Genomic DNA, 20,541 nt, shown 5'->3' with positions numbered 1-20,541 from the left:
AACAGATTTTCTCTGGCATTATGCTTCAAGTGTTTCTGCATGAACTATGAACTCTTATTCTTTTAAAACTAATTTCTCATTTCTTTCTGCAAAAGTTCTCTCTCGAGTATCTATGCTGACATGTGTGTATCATGCAAGGTATAAAATAATTCTATACATACCTAAAAGATTGACAATAATTCACAAAAATAGAACTCTAAAATCACCATTAAAACTAAATAAGACTGCCATATTCACAAAAAAATAAGGGGTGGGTTGATCTGACCTGCGGGATGCGCATCTACCTTCCTTTCATCACTACGACTTGGTTTTGAAACAAGGCTTTCACTGGACCAAAGACCTCTAGAACACCTGCCGTGAGAATTCACAGGTTCATTCACTTACCAGTAGGTCTATAAGCAAGCAAGCACCTCTGGTATCAGCTCTAAAGGCAGAACAACTTCCTACTGGTTGCAAGCACCTCTAGTGAGAGAGAGAAAGGGGAGATAGGGTGTAGATGACTTACCTCTGTAATTTGTTCCTCAGTTACAAAAAATCGATTGACGATGAAGATCGAAGAGATTGAGGAAGAAATCATAGAAATAAAGGATGAAATAAAATAAAAACGAAAACTTACCTAAAGGGGCAGATTTTAGACCTCTTCTTTCTCTGTTTAGATTTGGGAAAGATCCGGCTTTTCGATTTTCCTCTGAATTTGCGGAACCTCGAATCCTTAATTCCCTGAACTCGCAGCCCAAAGACAGAAAGTTGAAGATGAAGGAAGGGTGCTGAATTGCTTATTAAGTAACGAGTCACTTCACGTGCCTCTGAATAGAACCACAATTTGCTTGAGCTCGGCTTGTTTACTTAAATGAGCCCGAGTCTGATCTCAAATTCTATTCGAGATTGAGATGACTCGAACCGAAATGAGCCGGAACCGAGCCGAACTCGAGCTACTCACGAACCGGCTTGATTCGATGCTACCCCTACTTATGAGTTTTTCCAAATTCTGATTTTAGAAGCGCTTTCCAAAGCAATGATCCTAGCAGTCATTGTCTTACTCTTACTTACTCTAGTGATTTGAGGGGCTTAATTGAAGATACCTCTTGAATTCTTCAGAGCCCATCTCCAAACCTCGATGAGTTTTTTAACCCTTGATGAGGTTCACCTACTTTTTTTAATTTTAGGATAAGTTCCTCAGTTTTGATAAACCTTGATGAGTTGCTGCTTTGTTTGCTTGCATCACTTCACTTCATAGATTTCAATAATTCTTGTACTCCGTTCATGGTTTTCTTTGATGTGCTGCCTTTGGTGGGTTTCTCTCCTCACTAAGTAAACACAACGAATTCTAGAAAAAAATAGTGGGTTTTTGGTGCTGCTCTCTATTAATTCCTAGTTTCATAGCCAAATTGTGTGTTTCAAAATGGTTTCCTATTTTAAGTTGTGCTACCGGAAGGACTTAGATCAAAAGGAGTAGAAGGGAACGATGTGGAGGATTTTTTCTTTGAAGGAATTGCATCTGACAACCAACAATTTTAACTATGAGAGCAGGCTTGGTGAAGGGGATTTAAGGAGAAGTCTCTTATCTTCTATTTCAGAATTGTGGTAGTGACTTTCAGTGCCAATCGTAGGGGCAACCATAGGTGATTGTGCTCATCATACACATCACTTAAAAAAAAACGTTTAAGCACGTAAACAGAAATTCTCATGCTTTATAAAAATATACATTTTTAATTTGGCATTGGAATGATCAATTAGTCACTGACTGTGATCGATCATCTAGAACTATGCAAGCTAGAAATATAAAGCATGATCGATCAATCATAGTTGATTGATTGATCATCCAAAACATGGTCATTTCACTCTATAACGCATTATCGATCATCCCTCAGAGATCGATCGATCATAGCTTTCCAAACAAGTAGAATTCACATGGAATGATCGACCAGTAAAGGACTTTAACCATGATTGATCAAATGAAAATACATTGATCGATCATACTTGTATTGCACAACCAGAGGGAATATCGATTGATCAACCATTGGCATTGATCGATCAACTTAAGTTTTCTGGACCAATGGTAACATATTGATTGATCAGTCCAATGATTAATAAGTCAATGTCTGATAGAAAAGTAGCCATTATGATCTATTGATCGATCAGTCACTTATCAGTGACCAATCAATCAATGGTCTGATTTTTAAAAATAGGCAAATAACGGCTAGTTTGAGTTGGGGAAGTTATAAACATCCCCACCAAACCGTGAGTAAAGAAGTGAATGAGCATTTATTGGCATATCTTCAAGCCACAAACCTTTATCTTTTAAATTCCCAATGCTATGGAGTTGATTATGAGGAAACCTTCTCCCAGGTGGCCAAGTTAAATTTGGTAGATATATCCTATTGTCACTTGTTACAAATTCTTCTTGGCTTTTATATCAACTTAATGTGAATAATGCCTTTTTAAATTGTGATATGAAGGAGGAGATCTATATGCACCAACCACTTGGTTTTGTGGTTGAGGGGGAATTAGAATGCAGACTGAAGAAATCACAATAAGGCTTAAAATAGTCCCCTCGGGCTTGGTTCGACAAATTTAGAGAAACTATGTTGCGATTTGGGTTCCATAGATGCTTTGTTGATCATTCTATGGTTGTCAAGAACACCTCAAAGGGAAGTGTATTACTGGCAGTTTATGTAGATGATATTGTCTTAACGGGCAGCGATGCAAAAGGAATACAAGAAGTCAAAGTGAATATAAGCAAGGAATTCAAAACAAAAGACCTTGGACATCTAAAATATTTTTTGGGTATTGAGATCTTCCAGTCAAAACATGTGATTATCTTATCTCAGAGGAAGTATGTTATTGATTTAGTCAAAACATGTGATTATCTTATCTTAGAGGAAGTATGTTATTGATTTTCTTTAAGACACATGGATGATGGGATGTTGACCGGCATATACTCCTATGGATGCTAAGACCAAGTTGTGTGCAAGCACCAACGAAGATGCGGATGTAGGAAAATATCAAAGACTTGTTGGAAAACTCATCTATCTTACAGTAACCAGACCAGATTTAGCATATGACATAAGTGTGGTTAGTCATTACATGCATAAACCACAAGTTATTCATTGGCAAGCTCTAGAGAATCCTCTAAAACTTAAAAAGAGCTCTTGACAAAGGATTTCCATATAAATGTCATGGTCACCTCAACATTGAAGGATTTGCGGATGCTGATTGGGCTGGATCACCTATGACAAGAAGTCTACCTCTGGGTATTGCACCTTTATTGGAGGGAACTTGGTTACATGGAGGAGTAAAAAATAAAATGTGGTTGCTAGATCTAGTGCTGAAGCAAAATACATGGCTATGGCTCATGTAGTCAGTGAGCTTCTATGGATCAAATCTCTCCTCACTGAATTAGGGTTCCACAAAAAGACCCTTATGAAACTCTATTATGACAACCAGGCAGCCATCCACATTACTTCAAATCCAGTCTTCCATGAGAAAACAAAACATATTGAGGTAGATTGCCACTTCATACGAGAAAAAATTCAGACTGGCATTATTTCTCTCAAACATGTTTCATCTTAAGGACAAGCAACAAATATACTCATGAAGCAGGTTACATCCAAGATGCATACCACTATATGCAACAAGTTGGGTATCTACGACGCTTTCTCTCCCACAGCTTGAGGCGGAATGTTGAAAAACATCTCAAAGGGGTATTAAGGTAAATACCTTCTCAAAATCAAAGTGTAAATTAGTGTCCTTCTCATAAGGATGGCACAAGGGTGTAAATAAAGAATATGATATATGTCGACTTATGTCTTTTCCTTTTGAGAGCTTGTATCCCTAAGGGCAATATAGTCATTGTAACCTTCCTTCATAAACTATAAATAGAAACTCAAGGCAAGGGGTAGAACAATAAGTCTCCGTTCTTCTCTCTCAAATTCGTCCTTACATTTTTCTCTCAAACCCTCTCTCTCTCTCTCTCTCTCTTCGTCTCCTTAGTCATCCTTCTCTTCTCTTCTTCTTCTTTCTCTCCTATCTCACCCTCTTGGCCGAGTACCTATCATGGGATCCTAAATCTAACACTAATTTTTGTAAAGGGGCAAATAACGGCTAGTTTCAGTTGGGGAAGCGATAAATACCCCACCAAATTATGAGAAAATAAGTGAATGATCATTTATTGGCATATCTTCAAGCCATAATCCTTTCTGTTGCAATTTTCCATAAAAAATGCTTTAGAAAGAAAGAGAGAGAGAGAGCCACACACTTGGAAAAACCTTTTTCTCCTTCAATCATCCTTACATTCATCATAGTACAAGCTCCTTTGAATTATTGCATGGAGTATTTTTCAAAGATATATGTTGTTTCTCTATCACGTTGGATGCCTTCTATGTTGAGTAACTTTCTCAATTTTATTCCCTGAAAGGTTCAGAGAAAAAAGAGGAAGTAATACGTTGTGATTTGAATGCTAGTTGGCATAGAAATGATAAAAGGAAGGTTTCCTTCTTTAGAAGATACTCTGAATTGTTCAAGATCTCTTGAGATTTCACTTGGCTTTATGATTCTTTCTTAATTGAGAAAAATTTGGACTCAATCTTATTTTATTTAAATCAGCACATGGAGTAAAAATCTCCTTGATTACGTGCATAATCAATGTTGATGATTGGTTAATCTCGGGCTGATTCTACTCTTGAGTTGATGGCTGAAGAATATATGAATATGGGTAGTAAAAGTGACTTACTTAAGATTATAACTATACCCTTAAGAGGGTTATCAAATTACTCGAGTTGGGCCTAATTAGTTAAGAGATTTCTTATCACTAGAGATCTCTTGGGACACTTGACTAAAGCAACTCCACCCATACATGTGGAAGATAGTTCCCATATTAAATGGCTCAAGAATGACACTCTGGTTATTAGATGGTTAATAAAAAACAAGGAGGAACATGTGTCAAATAATGTTGTCCACCTTCAGAAAACATATATGGGACACTTGAACAAAGTTGTACTCTAGTATTGAGAATTTAAAAAAATGATATGATGTGTTTCAAAATATGTTTAAAACAAAATAAGGGGAGAACCTGCAAGAGTACTTGGCTCAAATTAGAGGGTTGATTTAGGAGTGGAAAATTGCTCGAGTGAAAAATTGTTCAGCCCTACTCTACTGATATTTTGGTTCAAGAAAAGCAATTGGAGGCCTTAGCAACTACTAATTGTGCAAGAAAAGCAATGGGAGGCCTCAATTAGTAACAAAAAATAATGAAGAAAAAACCAAATTACCGAAAGGAAAGAAGATAGTCTCATATGATGATTTTGAACTATTACAGATGATGAAAACTTTGATGGTATCCACTTCTACATCTTCCTTCACTAATGTTGTTGCTATTGCTGTCTCATGTATGATCTCTGCCACTTCCTCCTCTTTATCTTGGATCATTGATTTTGGGGCTTTCAAGCATCTCATAGGCAATAAGAGTCTTTTACATTCTCTGTCTCCATGCCTACTAGACAAATTTATTCCCATAGAAGATAGATCTCAAACCAAAGTTCTTGGGAAGGGATTCTCCTTTGTTACTGTCACATTTCAACTTACTGATGTCTTATTTGTTCCATAATTTTTGTTAAATTTAATTGTTCTATAACTTTCACCTTCTTCTAATGTTTTTAGGATCTACCAATGAAGCAGGTGATTGGTGGAGGCCATGAACAAAGGGATTTCTATTCATTAGACTTGCCTCCAATGACTGCAATTTCTACGTCTTAGACAGTGGCACAATTATGGCACAACAGATTCAGACATCCGTAAGCATCATCACTTCAGTACTTGTTCCCTTCATTGAAATCTCTGTCTGGTTTAAATTGTGAATTGTGTCAGTTGAGCAAATACTAGAGGACTATATACTCTCGTCGAGATGAACATAAAGGTGTTTCTCCCATTTCTTTAATTAATTCAGATGTATGAAAACCATTGTCTCGAATATTTCTCAAGTTAAGTACTTCATTAAGTTTGTCAACGAATTTACTCGCGTTACATAGTTATTCTTATTCAACGATAGGAATGAAATCCTTTTTATATTTAAATCATTTCATGTCGTGGTCTCAACTCAATTCGGTAATAAGATAAAAGTACTTCACTCTGATAATGCCAAAGAATATTTGTCAAGAGAGATTCAATCCTTTAGTAAGAATAATGATATTATCCATCACACTTCATGTGCTTACACCCCTCAACAAAATGGTGTAGCCGAAAAAAAAAAAGAATCAACATCTTCTTGAGGTAGCACGTGGCCTCCTTTACTCCATGAATGTGCCTTACTTTTATTGGCCACATACAATTATTACAACCCGTTTTCTCATTAATAGGCTATCATCCTCTGTCATTGGTAATAAGTCCCCTTGTTCCTTGTTATTTCTAGATGAGGACCCCCTTTCCCTTCCTTTGAAGGTATTCGGTTGCACTTGTTTTGTTTATGTCACATCCCCATAGAAAAGTAAGTTGGATCTGAAGGCTATTAAGTGTATCTTTTTGGGTTATTCTTGTACCCAAAAATGATTGTTTGTTATAACCCGTCTTCAAAAGTTGAATGTTTCCAAGGATGTAACTTTTTTTAAAGATAAATCATTTTATTCCTCAAAGGATGTTCCTCTAGGTCTTTCATCAATTCCTGCAACTCCAAAGCCTCTTGTGCTTCTTGTTCCCCTCGATGCAGATATCTCTTTTGTCCCCCAAAGCATCAGCCAATACCATACTTGTGGAGTTTACGGATCCTCCGCTGTAAGTCCATCTTCTCCTCATATATTTGGTCCACCATTTGATATTAGGCCTATAGCTCTTTGTAAGGAACCTAGGACTTGTACAAGGCCCTCTACTTCTCATCCTATATCAAATTTTGTTTCTCACCATCGTTTGTCTTCTTCTTGCTATCAATTCCTTGCATCTATCTCTTCTGTATCTATCCCACAATCGTAACAGGAGACTTTGAGACATACAGGATAGAAGGTGGCGATGGAAGAGGAAATGAATACTTTATATGAGAATCAGATTTGGACCTTGGTTCTGCTTCCTTATGGAAAGAAACTCGTGAGTTGTAAATGGGTTTTTATTATTAAGCACAATCCAGATGGTTTCATGGCCCGTCTCAAGGCCCGTCTAGTAACAAAGGGGTACACTCAATGCTATGGAATTGATTATGAGGAAACTTTCCCCCCGGTGGCCAAGTGAAATTCGATACGAATCTTGTTATCACTTGCTACAAATTCTTATTCGTCGATATATCAACTAGATGTGAAACATGCCATTTTAAATGTTGATATTAGGGAGAGATTTATATGTATCAATCAATTGGTTTTATGGTTGAGGGTAGTATGATGATTGAGAAAATCTTTATTATATGGTTTAAAACAGTCTCCTCGAGCTTGGTATGACAAATTTAGCTAAGCAATGTTGCGATTTGGATTCAACATGTGCTCAATAGATCATTCCCTCTTTATAAAGAATACCTTAAAAAGGAAGTGTATTACTGGCAATTTGTGCAGATGATATTGTCTTGACTGGCTGTGATACAAATAGTATAAAGTAAGTCAAAGAGAAGATATGGAAAGAATTCAAAATAAAAGATCTTGGGCTTCTGAAATATTTCATGGGTATTAAAGTCTTCCAATCATAGCATGGGATTGTTAAAGTAAGTCCTTGATCTACTTAAGGACACAGGAAATATGGGATGTCGACTGGCAAATACTCATATGGATGCTAATACAAATTTGTGTGCAAACTCTGGTGAAGATTTTAATGTAGGTAAATATCAAAGACTTGTGAGAAAATTTATTTACCTCATTGTGACTAGATCAAATATATTATATGCAGTAAGTATGGTTATTTAGTAGATGCATAAACCACAACTTACCCATTGGCACGATCTAGAAAACCCTTAGATATCTAAAAGGAGCTCCAGGCAAGGGACTTATGTATAATTTCATGGTCACTTCAATGTTGACGGATTTGCGAATGCAAATTGGGCTAGATCACCTGATGATAGGAAGTCCATTTCTAGTTATTGCACCTTAGTTGGAGGAAACTTGGTCATGGAGGAGTAAAAAACAGAATGTTGTTGCAAGATCCTATGATGAAGCAGAATACAAAGCTATGACCCATGCAGTCAGTGAGCTTCTATGGATCAAATCCCTCCTTATTGACTTAGGATTCCACAAAGAAGCTCCTATGGAACTGCACTGTGACAACCAAGCAGCCATCCACATTGTTTCAAATCCTATCTTTCACGAGAGAACAAAACACATTGAGGTAGACTGCCATTTTATATGAAATTTTTTTCAAACTGGCATTATATCTAACAGACATGTTTCATATCAAGGACATGTAGTAGATATCCTTACAAAGCTGGTTACATCCAAGATTCAGATCATGATATGTGCCAAGTTGGGTATCTATGATGTTTTCTCTCTCCCAGTTTGAGGGGGAGTGTTGGAAGATGTAACTCAAGTATAGTGGCAATGATATAAATTATCTTTAAATTCTTGCCCCTTTTCCTCCCCTCTTAGGGTAAATGGCATTGATTTAATTCTTGAGATTTCATTATTATAAATACATGTTGAGGGGGAGGATTAGGAACGTCACTTAACATAATCCTCCTTCCCTCTTTCACTCTCTCTTTCTCTTAGCCGACCACATCTTCTCTCCTTCTTCTTCTTCCTTTAACTCTTGCCCCCCCCCCCCCCCCCCCCCCCTCTCTCTCTCATTACTTTTCTCTTCACCTAATCTAGTTCTTCCACATTAAACATCATGTGATCCTAAATCCAACAATTGTAATGTGAGTACACTAGCTGTTGTGCATGCTATATTGGGTGGAGCATGCCGGGTATAGGAGTGAGAGGATTACCCCACTATGCTATCTACTCCCTATAGAGGGGTCTCCATCGAGGATTGGGAGTGGTTGTGCATGTACGTGTTTGAGGGGGAAAGGTTCTAGGTAATTAAATTATTAGGGATTGTGTTTTAAAATATCAATTATTTTTGTTTTACTAATCATGAAATTTTTATTTGTAGAGACATTCCCAAGTAAATGCCAAAAATGTTGGGAAACAAAATGTTCAACATACTACTGGGTTGAAGTCTTTTATGCATATCCAAGTGGAGATGGTATGTATTTAACTTGTATTATATTTTCTTTCAAAAGTTCTACTAATATAATATACCTACATGCACTTGTCCTACTAAATGTGTAGGTACAAGTTGCTTTGATATTGAGCAATTTAGGATTACTCATTGTCCGACTATGGGTGGACTGGCGGATCTACAGAACAATATATAAGTATAAATTTCTTATAAATATAACATTTTATTTTAAGGCTTATGTTATTTTTCACAAGAAGAGATGCAACAAATGGTATAAGAGACACATGAGGCTAGTGAGATAGTTGACGAGAGTGTCATCATGCGACGGGATCGTGGAGTTCAATTTAGGTAAATTAAGGGGTTGGTTTTAGGGGTGGCATCGAATCGAACCTGCTTATGTTCGAGTTGGGCTTGATTTAAATATTTCGAACTCGAGCTCAAATTGAGCCCAATCTCAAGCCTAAAATTGTAATCGAGCTTGAGCCCAATAATTTTAATCGAGTTTGAACTTAAGCTAAGTTCGAACTCTAACCTACATTTAAAACTTTGTGTAAAATGAATGTCAAAAATTTTTTATATAAAACTATGCATAAATTTTACTTAAAATTAGGCATATAAACATAGATTGGGCATGACCTTTGTACAAAAACCATGCATAAAATTGTTCATACACTATGCACGAAATTGTTCATAAATACTACATAATATATTATACATAAACTTTATTCAATAATTAAACACAAAAAATTAAATAAATTATCAATATCAAATTTACAATCACCCAAACAAAAACCATAAATCTAGTATAAATTTATAAACTCTATCTCTTTCTCTTCGTGCTAGAAAACAATATGTTAAGTCTTCGTTCGTATGAGCAAAATCTCCACCTATGACAAAAACAAAATAATAAAATTTATTATTGTCTGATAAAAAATATTTTTCCACTACTAATTACTTAATTTAGTAAAAAATATTAAAATTACCAAGATGAGAAAAGTTGAAAGATCAAGTAAATGGTAGCATTGTCTCCACAATCTTCTTCTCAAGTTGTATTCAGAAAAACATTAATAAATAAACTAAAAAATAACTCAAAAGTATTATACTAAATAATTATTCAAAAATAGTCCATTTTTTTAATTTTTCTTGACACCGTAAAGAACAAATTCTTTTCTTTTCTATTGCAGGTGGGGATGTAGGCCATTAAAACAATGTAACAAAGGCATGCAATATTCCATTGCCACTGCTTTGAATTTGTGCACACCCTTCACTCTTAAGCATTACAAAAACACGTCCAATACAGGGTGTCCCCAAACCCCACGGCCCATGTGTCATGGCAACTGATTAATGAGTTCATTGATTGACCCCCTAGTGCCACTTTTTCCTCAAAGAGCACAAGGGTATTTTGACTAATATTTCCCTCAAAATAAAATTGCATTGGAAAATAATCATCGTGTTTAATGTAACCCCCCCCCAAAAAAAAGTGAAGTCATAGTGCCATCATACAACTAACAAGGCCAACTTACGCAATTTTTGAGCAATAGAGGCAACCTCAGCAACACGGCTATCATAAAAAAAAATGAAGGAGAAAGTTGCATCAGGTCACCAGGATTGTTGTTAAACTCCATCAAGTACTGCAGCCAAGACAAGCATCAAATGCACAAATAATTAAGTACATAAAACTCTTATATAATAACCACTAACAAGAATTGAAACGGTTGAAGTTTCATTTTAAGCACCTTTATGAGCTCAATTGTTTGGCTTGTAGTTTCTCTCTGACAAAAAATATTCAAATTGGCATCAATAAACATGATAGTTAATCTATTTCTGTATCTGTGGGAAATGGAGACCTTACCTACAGATGGTCTCCAATTTTGGCAGCAGTCTGACCCACAATAGAGATACGTGTATCCAGCCTTGCAAAGCTGTCAAAGAGGCCATCTACACCTTTTTCCAGCTGAAAAAAAAAACATAAATAGAGTTTGAAATTAAAACAGAAGAAAACACCATCTTCTCTCTCTTTCTCCCCTTCCTAATTCCAAAATTTGAAGAATCTGATTAAAGAGGTTTTGGTTAATGCATAGAGAAAATGGTAATGAAGCTTCCATTGTAACACTCCGTAACAAAACAGAAATTTAAAGAGAGCCACATTTTTTCCAAAAATAGTTAAGCTTTGTCCTTTTCTTCTTCCTCTTGCCATTTTCTTATTTTTCATAAACAAATAACTGCTTAGTTTTCAAATTAGTGCCCCTAAGCTTTTTTATCTAGTCACTATCAACCTATGTCAAATTTTCCCAACTATGTTGAAGTTACTGACATGAATCCTCCCCCATTTTGCTTTAGGACTATGCTAATTGCATTCACAGGTTACTCTTTTTAAAGTCCTTTTCTGGTCACCTTCATCCATGTTAATATTTGGCCTTCCTCTAGTTCATTGATTTCGGGGCTTTCGAGCATCTCATAGGCAATAAGAGTCTTTTACATTCTCTGTCTCCATGCCTACCAGACAAATTTATTCCCATAGAATATAGATCTCAAACCAAAGTTCTTGGGAAGGGATTCTTTTTTTTTTACTGTCACATTTCAACTTACTGATGTCTTATTTGTTCCATAATTTTTGTTAAATTTATTGTCTGTCAGTCAGTTAACAAAGAAATTTAATTGTTCTATAACTTTTCACCTTCTTTTAATGTTTTTTAGGATCTACCAATGAAACAAATGATTGGTGGAGGCCATGAACAAAGGGGTTTCTATTTATTAGATTTACCTCCGATGACTCTGCAGTTTCTACTTGTTAGACACTGGCACAATTATGGCACAACAGGTTCAGACACATCTGTCAGCATCATCACTTCAATAAGATAATTTGTATTAATTTTCTTCTCAAACTGTGCTTTTCTTTTTCAAGTTAGGTTGCCTCCAACCAAAGAGGGTTTCATATAATTGTTCAAGCTTAAATTTTTTGCTACGATCTAAGCTCATTTAATGAATAATTAGTTGGAAGCTAGTACCTTATTTTCATAACAATATAAACACTCAAAATGAGGGAGAAACGTAGAAATATATATTTTTCACCCGTGTGGAGGGTCCTTTTCGTACTTGCACTTTATTCGTGTGTCGCAAACTCGGTACTGGCAACAAAATTCGGATTCGAAAACTGATCCCTCTTTTTGGGAGCAGGCAGAATGCTATTGGTTGGAAACCGAGAATCCAGAACTTTCTGCACCGTCCATTACTTCGATCGACGGCAAGGAACCTAGTGAAGTTTCCAGAAGTCGACCATGAAACCTATATATAGGTCCGAGTCAGGAAGCTGTCCACAGTTCCGTAAACCCTAGATCTGTTTTTTCTCGTCTTCTTTGCTCTATTCTTTCCTATTCGTTTGTGGTTTTTTTTGTTAGAGGAATGGCGGGGAAAGGTGAAGGTCCCGCGATTGGTATCGATCTCGGAACAACGTATTCATGCGTCGGAGTATGGCAGCATGACCGGGTGGAGATCATTGCCAATGATCAAGGAAACAGGACGACGCCTTCGTACGTTGCTTTTACCGACACCGAGCGTCTTATTGGCGATGCCGCCAAAAACCAGGTGGCAATGAACCCGACGAACACTGTCTTTGGTGAGTTTTTCATGCTTCCTTCTCTTAGATCTGTATTTTTATGATTTTAGCATAGCTGTTGTGTTGTTTTGCTTCCGGATCTGTATTGTATAATTTTTTAGGTCTTGATTTGAACAATATGTGTGTTCATTGCTTTCATGGCTTCAACTATTGACCGGATCTGAAAAAATATCTGGGTCATTATTCTCAAGGCTTTAAATTTATAATGCTTTGTAGGAAAGACATCCTCTCTTGCGGTATTGGTTGGTTTTGGTTCTTACATGTTAATATTTGTGGTTCTTTTTATTTTTAAAATGTCTGCGAGATCTTCCCATCCAGATGCTATTCTTATAGATCGATTCAGACGATATATCTAGATACGCTTAGGGTTAATATTCCCCTAATTTGATGCGTTTGCAATAGGATAGCTGGTTTTGATTAAAAAAAAAAAAAAACAAAAGCATATCTATGATCTTCCTGCTTCGCGGTGATATATTTTGTTCGCTTCTGAAACCTTTAGTGAAAGCTTTGGTGTTTCATGTCGATGATTTGTGAAGTCCTGATTTTGACGTAGCTGTATCTTTAGTCTCTGATTTTGATATTAGCATAGCTTATTTAGCATAAATGATGTTCATAAATTTTAATGTGTTTCCGCTTCTATCTTAATTTTTTTTTACGTAGATTTAGTTTACAGGTTGTATGTTGTATAAACAATGTTTACGGTTGTGCTCTTTTGTCTTGGTTTGTAACTTGCACTCAAGTCATGCTAGTATTAATTCAATTTACTTAACATACTGTGCTTACACTCTGGTTTCTGTCACGTGTTTTGATAGATGCGAAGCGTCTCATTGGTAGGAGACTCAACGATGCTTCTGTTCAAAGTGATATGAAGCTGTGGCCCTTCAAGGTCATTGCTGGACCAGGTGACAAGCCCATGATTGTTGTGAACTACAAGGGTGAGGACAAACAGTTTGCTGCTGAAGAGATTTCCTCCATGGTCCTCATGAAGATGAGGGAAATAGCCGAGGCTTACCTTGGCAGTGCCATAAAGAATGCTGTTGTAACAGTACCAGCCTACTTCAACGATTCACAGCGTCAGGCTACAAAGGATGCTGGAGTTATTGCTGGTCTAAATGTGATGCGTATCATCAATGAGCCTACTGCTGCTGCCATTGCCTATGGTCTGGATAAGAAAGCGACCAGTGTTGGTGAGAAGAATGTTCTTATCTTTGACCTTGGAGGTGGAACATTTGACGTCTCTCTTCTCACCATTGAGGAGGGTATCTTTGAAGTCAAGGCGACCGCTGGAGACACCCATCTCGGAGGTGAAGATTTTGACAACAGAATGGTAAACCACTTTGTTCAGGAGTTCAAGAGGAAGCACAAGAAGGACATTAGTGGGAACCCCCGAGCGCTGAGGCGATTGAGAACATCTTGTGAGAGGGCGAAGAGGACCCTCTCTTCCACTGCCCAGACAACAATTGAGATTGATTCTCTATACGAAGGTATTGATTTTTATTCCCCCATTACTCGTGCCAGGTTCGAGGAGCTCAACATGGATCTCTTCAGGAAGTGTATGGAGCCAGTTGAAAAGTGCTTGAGGGATGCGAAGATGGACAAGAGCACTATCCATGATGTTGTCCTAGTTGGGGGTTCTACTAGAATTCCCAGGGTACAGCAGTTGTTGCAGGACTTCTTTAATGGTAAGGAGCTGTGCAAGAGCATTAATCCCGATGAGGCTGTTGCCTATGGTGCTGCTGTCCAGGCTGCAATCTTGAGTGGTGAGGGCAATGAGAAAGTACAGGACTTGCTGCTTTTGGATGTTACGCCTCTGTCACTTGGTCTTGAGACTGCGGGAGGAGTGATGACTGTTTTGATCCCAAGAAACACCACCATCCCAACGAAGAAGGAGCAAGTGTTCTCTACTTACTCAGACAATCAGCCTGGTGTCTTGATTCAGGTCTATGAAGGTGAACGAACCAGAACCAGAGACAATAATCTGTTGGGCAAGTTCGAGCTATCGGGCATTCCTCCTGCTCCCCGAGGTGTGCCTCAAATTACAGTTTGTTTTGATATTGATGCTAATGGTATCTTAAATGTTTCTGCTGAGGACAAAACCACGGGGCAGAAGAACAAAATTACTATTACAAACGATAAAGGAAGGTTAAGCAAAGAGGAAATCGAGAAGATGGTCCAGGAAGCAGAGCAGTACAAGTCAGAGGACGAGGAGCACAAGAAGAAGGTAGAATCCAAGAACGCTCTGGAGAACTACGCTTACAACATGAGGAACACGATCAAGGACGAAAAAATAGCGTCGAAGCTTGGCGACGCAGACAAGAAAAAGATAGAAGATGCAATTGAAGCTGCTATCCAGTGGCTGGACAGCAACCAGCTGGCAGAGGCGGACGAGTTTGATGATAAGATGAAAGAACTTGAAAGCATCTGCAACCCAATCATTGCGAAGATGTACCAAGGTGCGGGTCCAGACATGGCCGGTGCTAGTACGGAAGACGATGGGGGGCCTACATCGGGTGGAGGAGCTGGCCCCAAGATTGAGGAAGTTGACTAAGGTAGAACTGCCTTCTAATCACTTTTTTGTGGCGGCGATTCGAATTTGATAAGGAATTGGATTTGTTGTTTTTTATGCTCATGATTTCGGTCAGTTGTGACATGACTGAGGAGACAATTTTGGATTTTATATTGCTGTAGGGGTTATATTGAATTTGTAGGTTAAAATTAATCGTAGATGAAGACTTTACTATGATGATTATTTTTCCTATAAAGATGTTCAAGTGTCGTTTATTCGACGCCGTTAGGTACTGTTTTGTTTGAATCAAATGTGCAACGTGAAAGAATCGACGAACTTGATTTATATTCAAGTGTATTATAACTATACTTTATCTGCCTTGGTTTGTTACATAACTATACTTTATAATAATATTATATTAAAACCAGATACAAATAATTAAAAATGGCGGAGGTCAGGCTCTTCCCTATTTTCAAATCTCCCCTGAATTTGTAACAAATGGCGGAGGTCAGGCTCTTCCCTCACTCTTATGGATTGCCCTGAACAAGTACGATTTTTGTGCTGAAAACTCAACAATTGCAGAAAACCTACCTGGCTGGCTGAATTTATAGAATATGGTATCTAAACTTTACCCTTAAACTTTAGAGAGAATCCATCGATAACATTTAGAATTTCATCATATATAGAATTTAGAAATATGGTATCATAATTTAAAATTACCTAAAAAAAAAACCTTGAGCGAGGCCCTCTTCCCTGCCTGCGCAGGGAGACTTTTAATGCTTACCAAAGATGTATTCCAATCCAGTGAGTAGCACTAACAACATACTTGAGCCTATTTTCTTTTGACTTGGTGGAAGCCAAAGAATTTGCTCTGCCTGGCCCACCTGATCCCTGATGTACTGGTTTTGGGCCTCAGTTCCGCCTCTCCTATATACTCAGACCACTGAAACTGGAAACGTTTTTCAGGGCATCTTCTTCCATCTCAACCAATTTGTGGCAGAACGCTTCAATGTCCTCAGCTCCTTCTTTGAATGAGAACCTGAGATCTTTCCACTCGTAATGACAGACTCCATCTTTACTCATAACACTGGGAATCTTTGCAAGGACATCAAACCCTTTCCGGTCCACACAGAGCATGAATGCATCCTTCAGATCGAGTAAAAACAGTTGAAATTTAGTATACATGATAACCAATTCGAGTTCTTTACATGGTACGCATGAAATTTTGTTCTAATTTTGCACATGTTCATCACGTGGTTTTCAGTACTTACTCTAGCGCTTTTGTTCAAGTACACAAAACAGAAAAGCATTAATGCCCTCCTTCTTGCCTGACTCTGATTGATCCCATCTATCAGTTTTTCTGCGAATGGAGCTGTGTGGGAGAAAAAACAAAATGAAAATCAACATGTAATCAACATAGACATTTGAACAGGTGCCTCAACATAAGTTTCATAAAAACATTGGTGAACCAAAGGCAGAATTATATTTCATTCGCCTCTCACCCAATTAGGTCGATCCAACCAGAATTAATTTGTGATTGATGAACTTACACAGAGGATCGGTTTTCACTACTGCAATATCATCCAAGTTCACCTCATGGATGCCTCCGTTGCCATCAATATAATTGCAGCATCTATGAAGCAGATACCTAGTGTTATTGCCAGCATAAAAGAATTCTTTTTCCATAGTTGACAAGAAAAGCTCGTTATCTATTTTCAAAAGTTTACTCATCTACTTCTGTAAATCTACAAAAGTAAATACCTAGACAGTTCAAGAAGGCACCAGAAACAAGAAATCCTTAAATAAAATTTCATGCCTTTAACCCGTTATGATGGGTTTTAGTAAACTATAATAAAAAATCTCATTGTAGTAGAGAATAGAAAGCCAGTTTCTTACCTGATATCAAACTTATAAGCAACATAGGGTTCATTTCCTTCCAAAACCTCCAGAAGGTTTTCGCTTTTAGATTTATATCCAATACTGGAAGAGCTTAATACACCTGAAACTGAATAACTGGGATGATGAATTGCTCCTTGTTCAGATAATATGATTTGTCTTAGACTTTCTCTGGCTAATTTGACCTGTACAGTAAAAAAAACGGCTTAGTAAATGACACGAGGAAGACCCAGATAGCCCAAGTTTATAGGCCGAAGATGAGACATTCTCTTGTGGTTCAAATACTACTAATATGTAGACCAAATGACATCATCTGCAACTAATTAGTAACGGGAAACCATTGGTTAGGACACATGATGCAGAGATTGGTCGAACAATCTTCAGCACCACACTCTGGCCTTGGTGGATTAACTGGGCCCATCAATGTTGCAGATTACAAAACTAAAATAAGAAACATGACCAACTCTGAATGATAAGCATTATTCCTCAACCAAGAAATGTTCATATTTGACATAAGGAATAAAATCTAAAAGATGTTGGACAGGGACAAAGTTTCCAACACGGTTTTGTTGAAATTCACACATCAGCTTTGCCCACTAATCCAACTTTTATGTGTAATAGAGGGCAATGACAGAACTAACTGTCTTACTTCAATTCATAGCAACTTTTGAGGCGTAATGGAAAAAGCTCAATGCAACTAAGCAGGACTACCATTTCAATAGTAAGTTTTACAAAACACAATTATTTCTTTTTTCAATGATGTAGATCCATTCCAAAACGACTAGCCAAGTTAAAAGCCTAATTCTCAATTAATAAACCCAAAATCTTTATATACTATTCTTTAACACCCCTTCTTACGTGTGAGCCCTCTTTGAGGCTCTTCCATGTGGACAATTTGAGAGGAGGCATGTATGAGCACTTGCTTTCGTACCATGTGAAAATTGGGTCAAAACATCATCCCAAATAACTAGTCAAATTAGAAAACCTTTTTCTCAACTAATAAATCAAAAATCTTATACTCATTTACCTATGGAGGACTATTTTTAACAGATGACAATTGATGGCAAATAGCCAAACATATTGTACGCAAATATTTTCCATTACATGCATCTTTTTGTTTGAATATTTCAATATAATTAGGGTAACTTCTAGGTATATGGGAGGAAAGTTTTACCTTCTCATCCTTAAGAGGCACAACATCACCAATCAAAGCAACCCGAGGTGGTAACTGCAATATGCACATCAACTTCAAACAATAAGCACACTTTGATATCAAGGTTCTAATGCATTTATGCATGTGTCCTGCTTGACATCATCATTCTCCCAGAAATTCAGTAGGTTATTTGCAAGTCAAGTATCTTTTCCAAAATTGCAAAAGTTAAGAAATGGATGAAAACTATGATATTCTATGGGCTATCCCCTTTCTATAAGAAAAGGATGCCACCTGGGTCAATGATCTTCCTACCCATCCCACACAAGCAAATTACTTTCTCCCTAGAAAGGCGAGAAATCTCAAGAAGAACATCATACTGGTAAACTCCATGGCCAACCCCTTTTCTATAGGAATTTGTATCACTATAATGATCACATCATCTTAAAGAAAAACAGACTAAAGTAGGAAACTTATGAGCTCTCAATTAACCAGAAAAAGATGCACACTGCAAAATGTTTACTCAAAAAAGCACCAAATGTAGTCTGAAAATCATCACTCTTGTGAGATAAAGATCATCAAACCTTCTTAATGGATTTGAGCAAGCCCATTAGGGGCCCTGGGATGGTGTTGGCCACAGCAAAAGAACCCCGCTCATCAATCATGGTATTCTACATAGTAAGCAAGATTTAAGCTGTTAGAGCCTATCAAGAAAACAAACCAAAGATAGAATACTTCAGTTCATGGACAATGATGAAGAAAGATTTGACAAAACAAAACAAAGGATAGAAAGTTTCTACTCAGTAGGGCTTGTATAATGCAGATGACCAGTGCAGGCCTGAAATTCAAACTTAAAACAAAAATTGCAGAGTACACATCCAAACTACTTGTCTCCCCTTACTCATGCATAAGAGACCCTTTCAACAACAACAACAACAACAACAACAAAAAAGCACAAAGGAGCTAGTTTGATGGCTATAGACTAAAACCTTGAAAATTTTTATTATTGTGAATAGTAAACCTTACAAGTTTCGTGGCAATAGACTGAAACCTTTAAATTTTTATTATTGTGAATAGTAAACCTTATGACTTACAGTAAGTATAAAGCAGTCTCAGGTAGAAAAGGGAATCCAGTCATACCACATTGTGTACATCATCCTCTCGTATCCAGATATATGGTTTCCCTTTCGTAAAAAAGTATTTTACTCTCGAACCATGAATATCTCCTTTGCTGCCAGAAGAGTGACTAGAAGAGTTAATAAACGGACATATCATTCACCAATTCAACACCTAATACCTTTTTTTGGAAGTAATGCGTCCATTGAATTTATTCAAGACTACTTTTTTTTTTTTTTAGCCCATCAGTTACTTCAAATTGCTTTTGTTAAATTTTAAATGTTAATATGTGAATGCATTAATAGCAGTTATTTTGGACATTCATTCAAGAGCTCCGAGGAGATAATCAACTATAATAAGAATATAGTGGTACCTGCCTTTGGCGTCAGCTTTGATGGTATGAAGTTGACCGTGCCAGTTACTCGACAAAACATTCTGCAAGCTCAAAATATGAAACAATCATCCAATAGTCATAAGAAACATTGCGGACTAGAAAAAACTTGACCACATAAGACGCAAACAAAATTTATCACGGAATTCCGACCACTCATTTACAATTCATTGGCATACCACCGTTTCTATTCTGGGCGGCACATAAAAGAAGCGAAGAGGAACGCCAATACCAGACCTTGCATCTTTCGGCAAGTGATAAGACCATTGTCTTACTACTGTTCTTCATCTTTCTGTATCCAAATTACGGTAGTCTGGGGAGCAGACCAGCTGTATGAAGAAATGAGAAGCACGGATGCCTTTCTGGCAGTTCTTAACCAAGCGCCCGCTGTATGAAGAAATGAGTAAATGACCAGGTAGGGATTGCGTTTTGTAGTACGTCGGCCGTCGCCCTGTGGGTCTGGAACTCGCGGGCAGTAGTTAAAAAGCGTTGCGCAACTTGGGAGGGCACGGGTCAGGTTAAACCTCTTAGCCCAACCTGACCCGTGTTTTGTGTGTTTTGGTTCATACATGAATTTATATTTTTCATTGACTTGTCCTTCATCTATTCACCATACTTTGTGAATTTGTATTGATTCTTGTTCTAAAATTGTGTGTTTGCCTTACTAATCTCTTAAAATTAAAAAATAAAGTGTTCATAATTGATTTAACATGGCAAAAATCTGAAGCAATTCTTATTCTTTCTCA

General features: G+C 37.3%; 2 protein-coding genes across 2 annotated transcripts; one reads left to right on the top strand and one right to left on the bottom strand.

Annotated features, from left to right (window-relative positions):
* The first annotated feature begins 12,431 nt into the window (after positions 1–12,431).
* On the top strand, positions 12,432–15,530 carry LOC137965497 (heat shock cognate 70 kDa protein 2-like). The gene is made up of 2 exons (XM_068811757.1): positions 12,432–12,736; positions 13,549–15,530. Exons 1-2 carry the CDS (start codon positions 12,523–12,525, stop codon positions 15,282–15,284), a joined length of 1,950 nt encoding a protein of 649 aa, XP_068667858.1. The 5' UTR covers positions 12,432–12,522; the 3' UTR covers positions 15,285–15,530.
* A 348-nt stretch (positions 15,531–15,878) lies between these two features.
* LOC137966578 (uncharacterized) lies at positions 15,879–20,234 on the bottom strand. Its single transcript, XM_068813253.1, has 9 exons — positions 20,033–20,234; positions 19,778–19,839; positions 19,429–19,519; positions 18,873–18,959; positions 18,313–18,366; positions 17,139–17,323; positions 16,793–16,875; positions 16,514–16,614; positions 15,879–16,388 (listed from the first exon to the last, which is right to left on the bottom strand). The coding sequence occupies exons 1-9, from the start codon at positions 20,081–20,083 to the stop codon at positions 16,170–16,172; spliced, it is 933 nt and encodes a 310-aa protein (XP_068669354.1). The 5' UTR covers positions 20,084–20,234; the 3' UTR covers positions 15,879–16,169.
* Between the last annotated feature and the right edge of the window lie 307 nt (positions 20,235–20,541).

The sequence above is a fragment of the Aristolochia californica genome, unplaced genomic scaffold (assembly GCF_029961685.1).
Source record: "Aristolochia californica isolate CCGP_79_NKW_82.1479 unplaced genomic scaffold, dmAriCali1.0.hap1 SCAF_5, whole genome shotgun sequence".
NCBI classification, from domain to species: Eukaryota; Viridiplantae; Streptophyta; class Magnoliopsida; order Piperales; family Aristolochiaceae; genus Aristolochia; species Aristolochia californica.
The sequence above is the reverse complement of the archived record's forward strand: the minus strand, read 5'-3'. Positions and strand labels throughout refer to the sequence as shown.

Bases quoted from the DNA above. Each gene is read 5' to 3' on its own strand.
- LOC137965497 (XM_068811757.1), top strand. From the start codon at position 12,523: ATGGCGGGGAAAGGTGAAGGTCCCGCGATTGGTATCGATCTCGGAACA. The intron at 12,737-13,548 runs GTGAGTTTTTCA...GTGTTTTGATAG, and splicing joins CCCGACGAACACTGTCTTTG to ATGCGAAGCGTCTCATTGGT.
- LOC137966578 (XM_068813253.1), bottom strand. From the start codon at position 20,083: ATGAAGAACAGTAGTAAGACAATGGTCTTATCACTTGCCGAAAGATGC. The intron at 18,367-18,872 runs GTTTGATGATCT...TGCATATTGCAG, and splicing joins TGCTCAAATCCATTAAGAAG to TTACCACCTCGGGTTGCTTT. The intron at 16,389-16,513 runs GTAAGTACTGAA...CTCGATCTGAAG, and splicing joins ACTTGAACAAAAGCGCTAGA to GATGCATTCATGCTCTGTGT.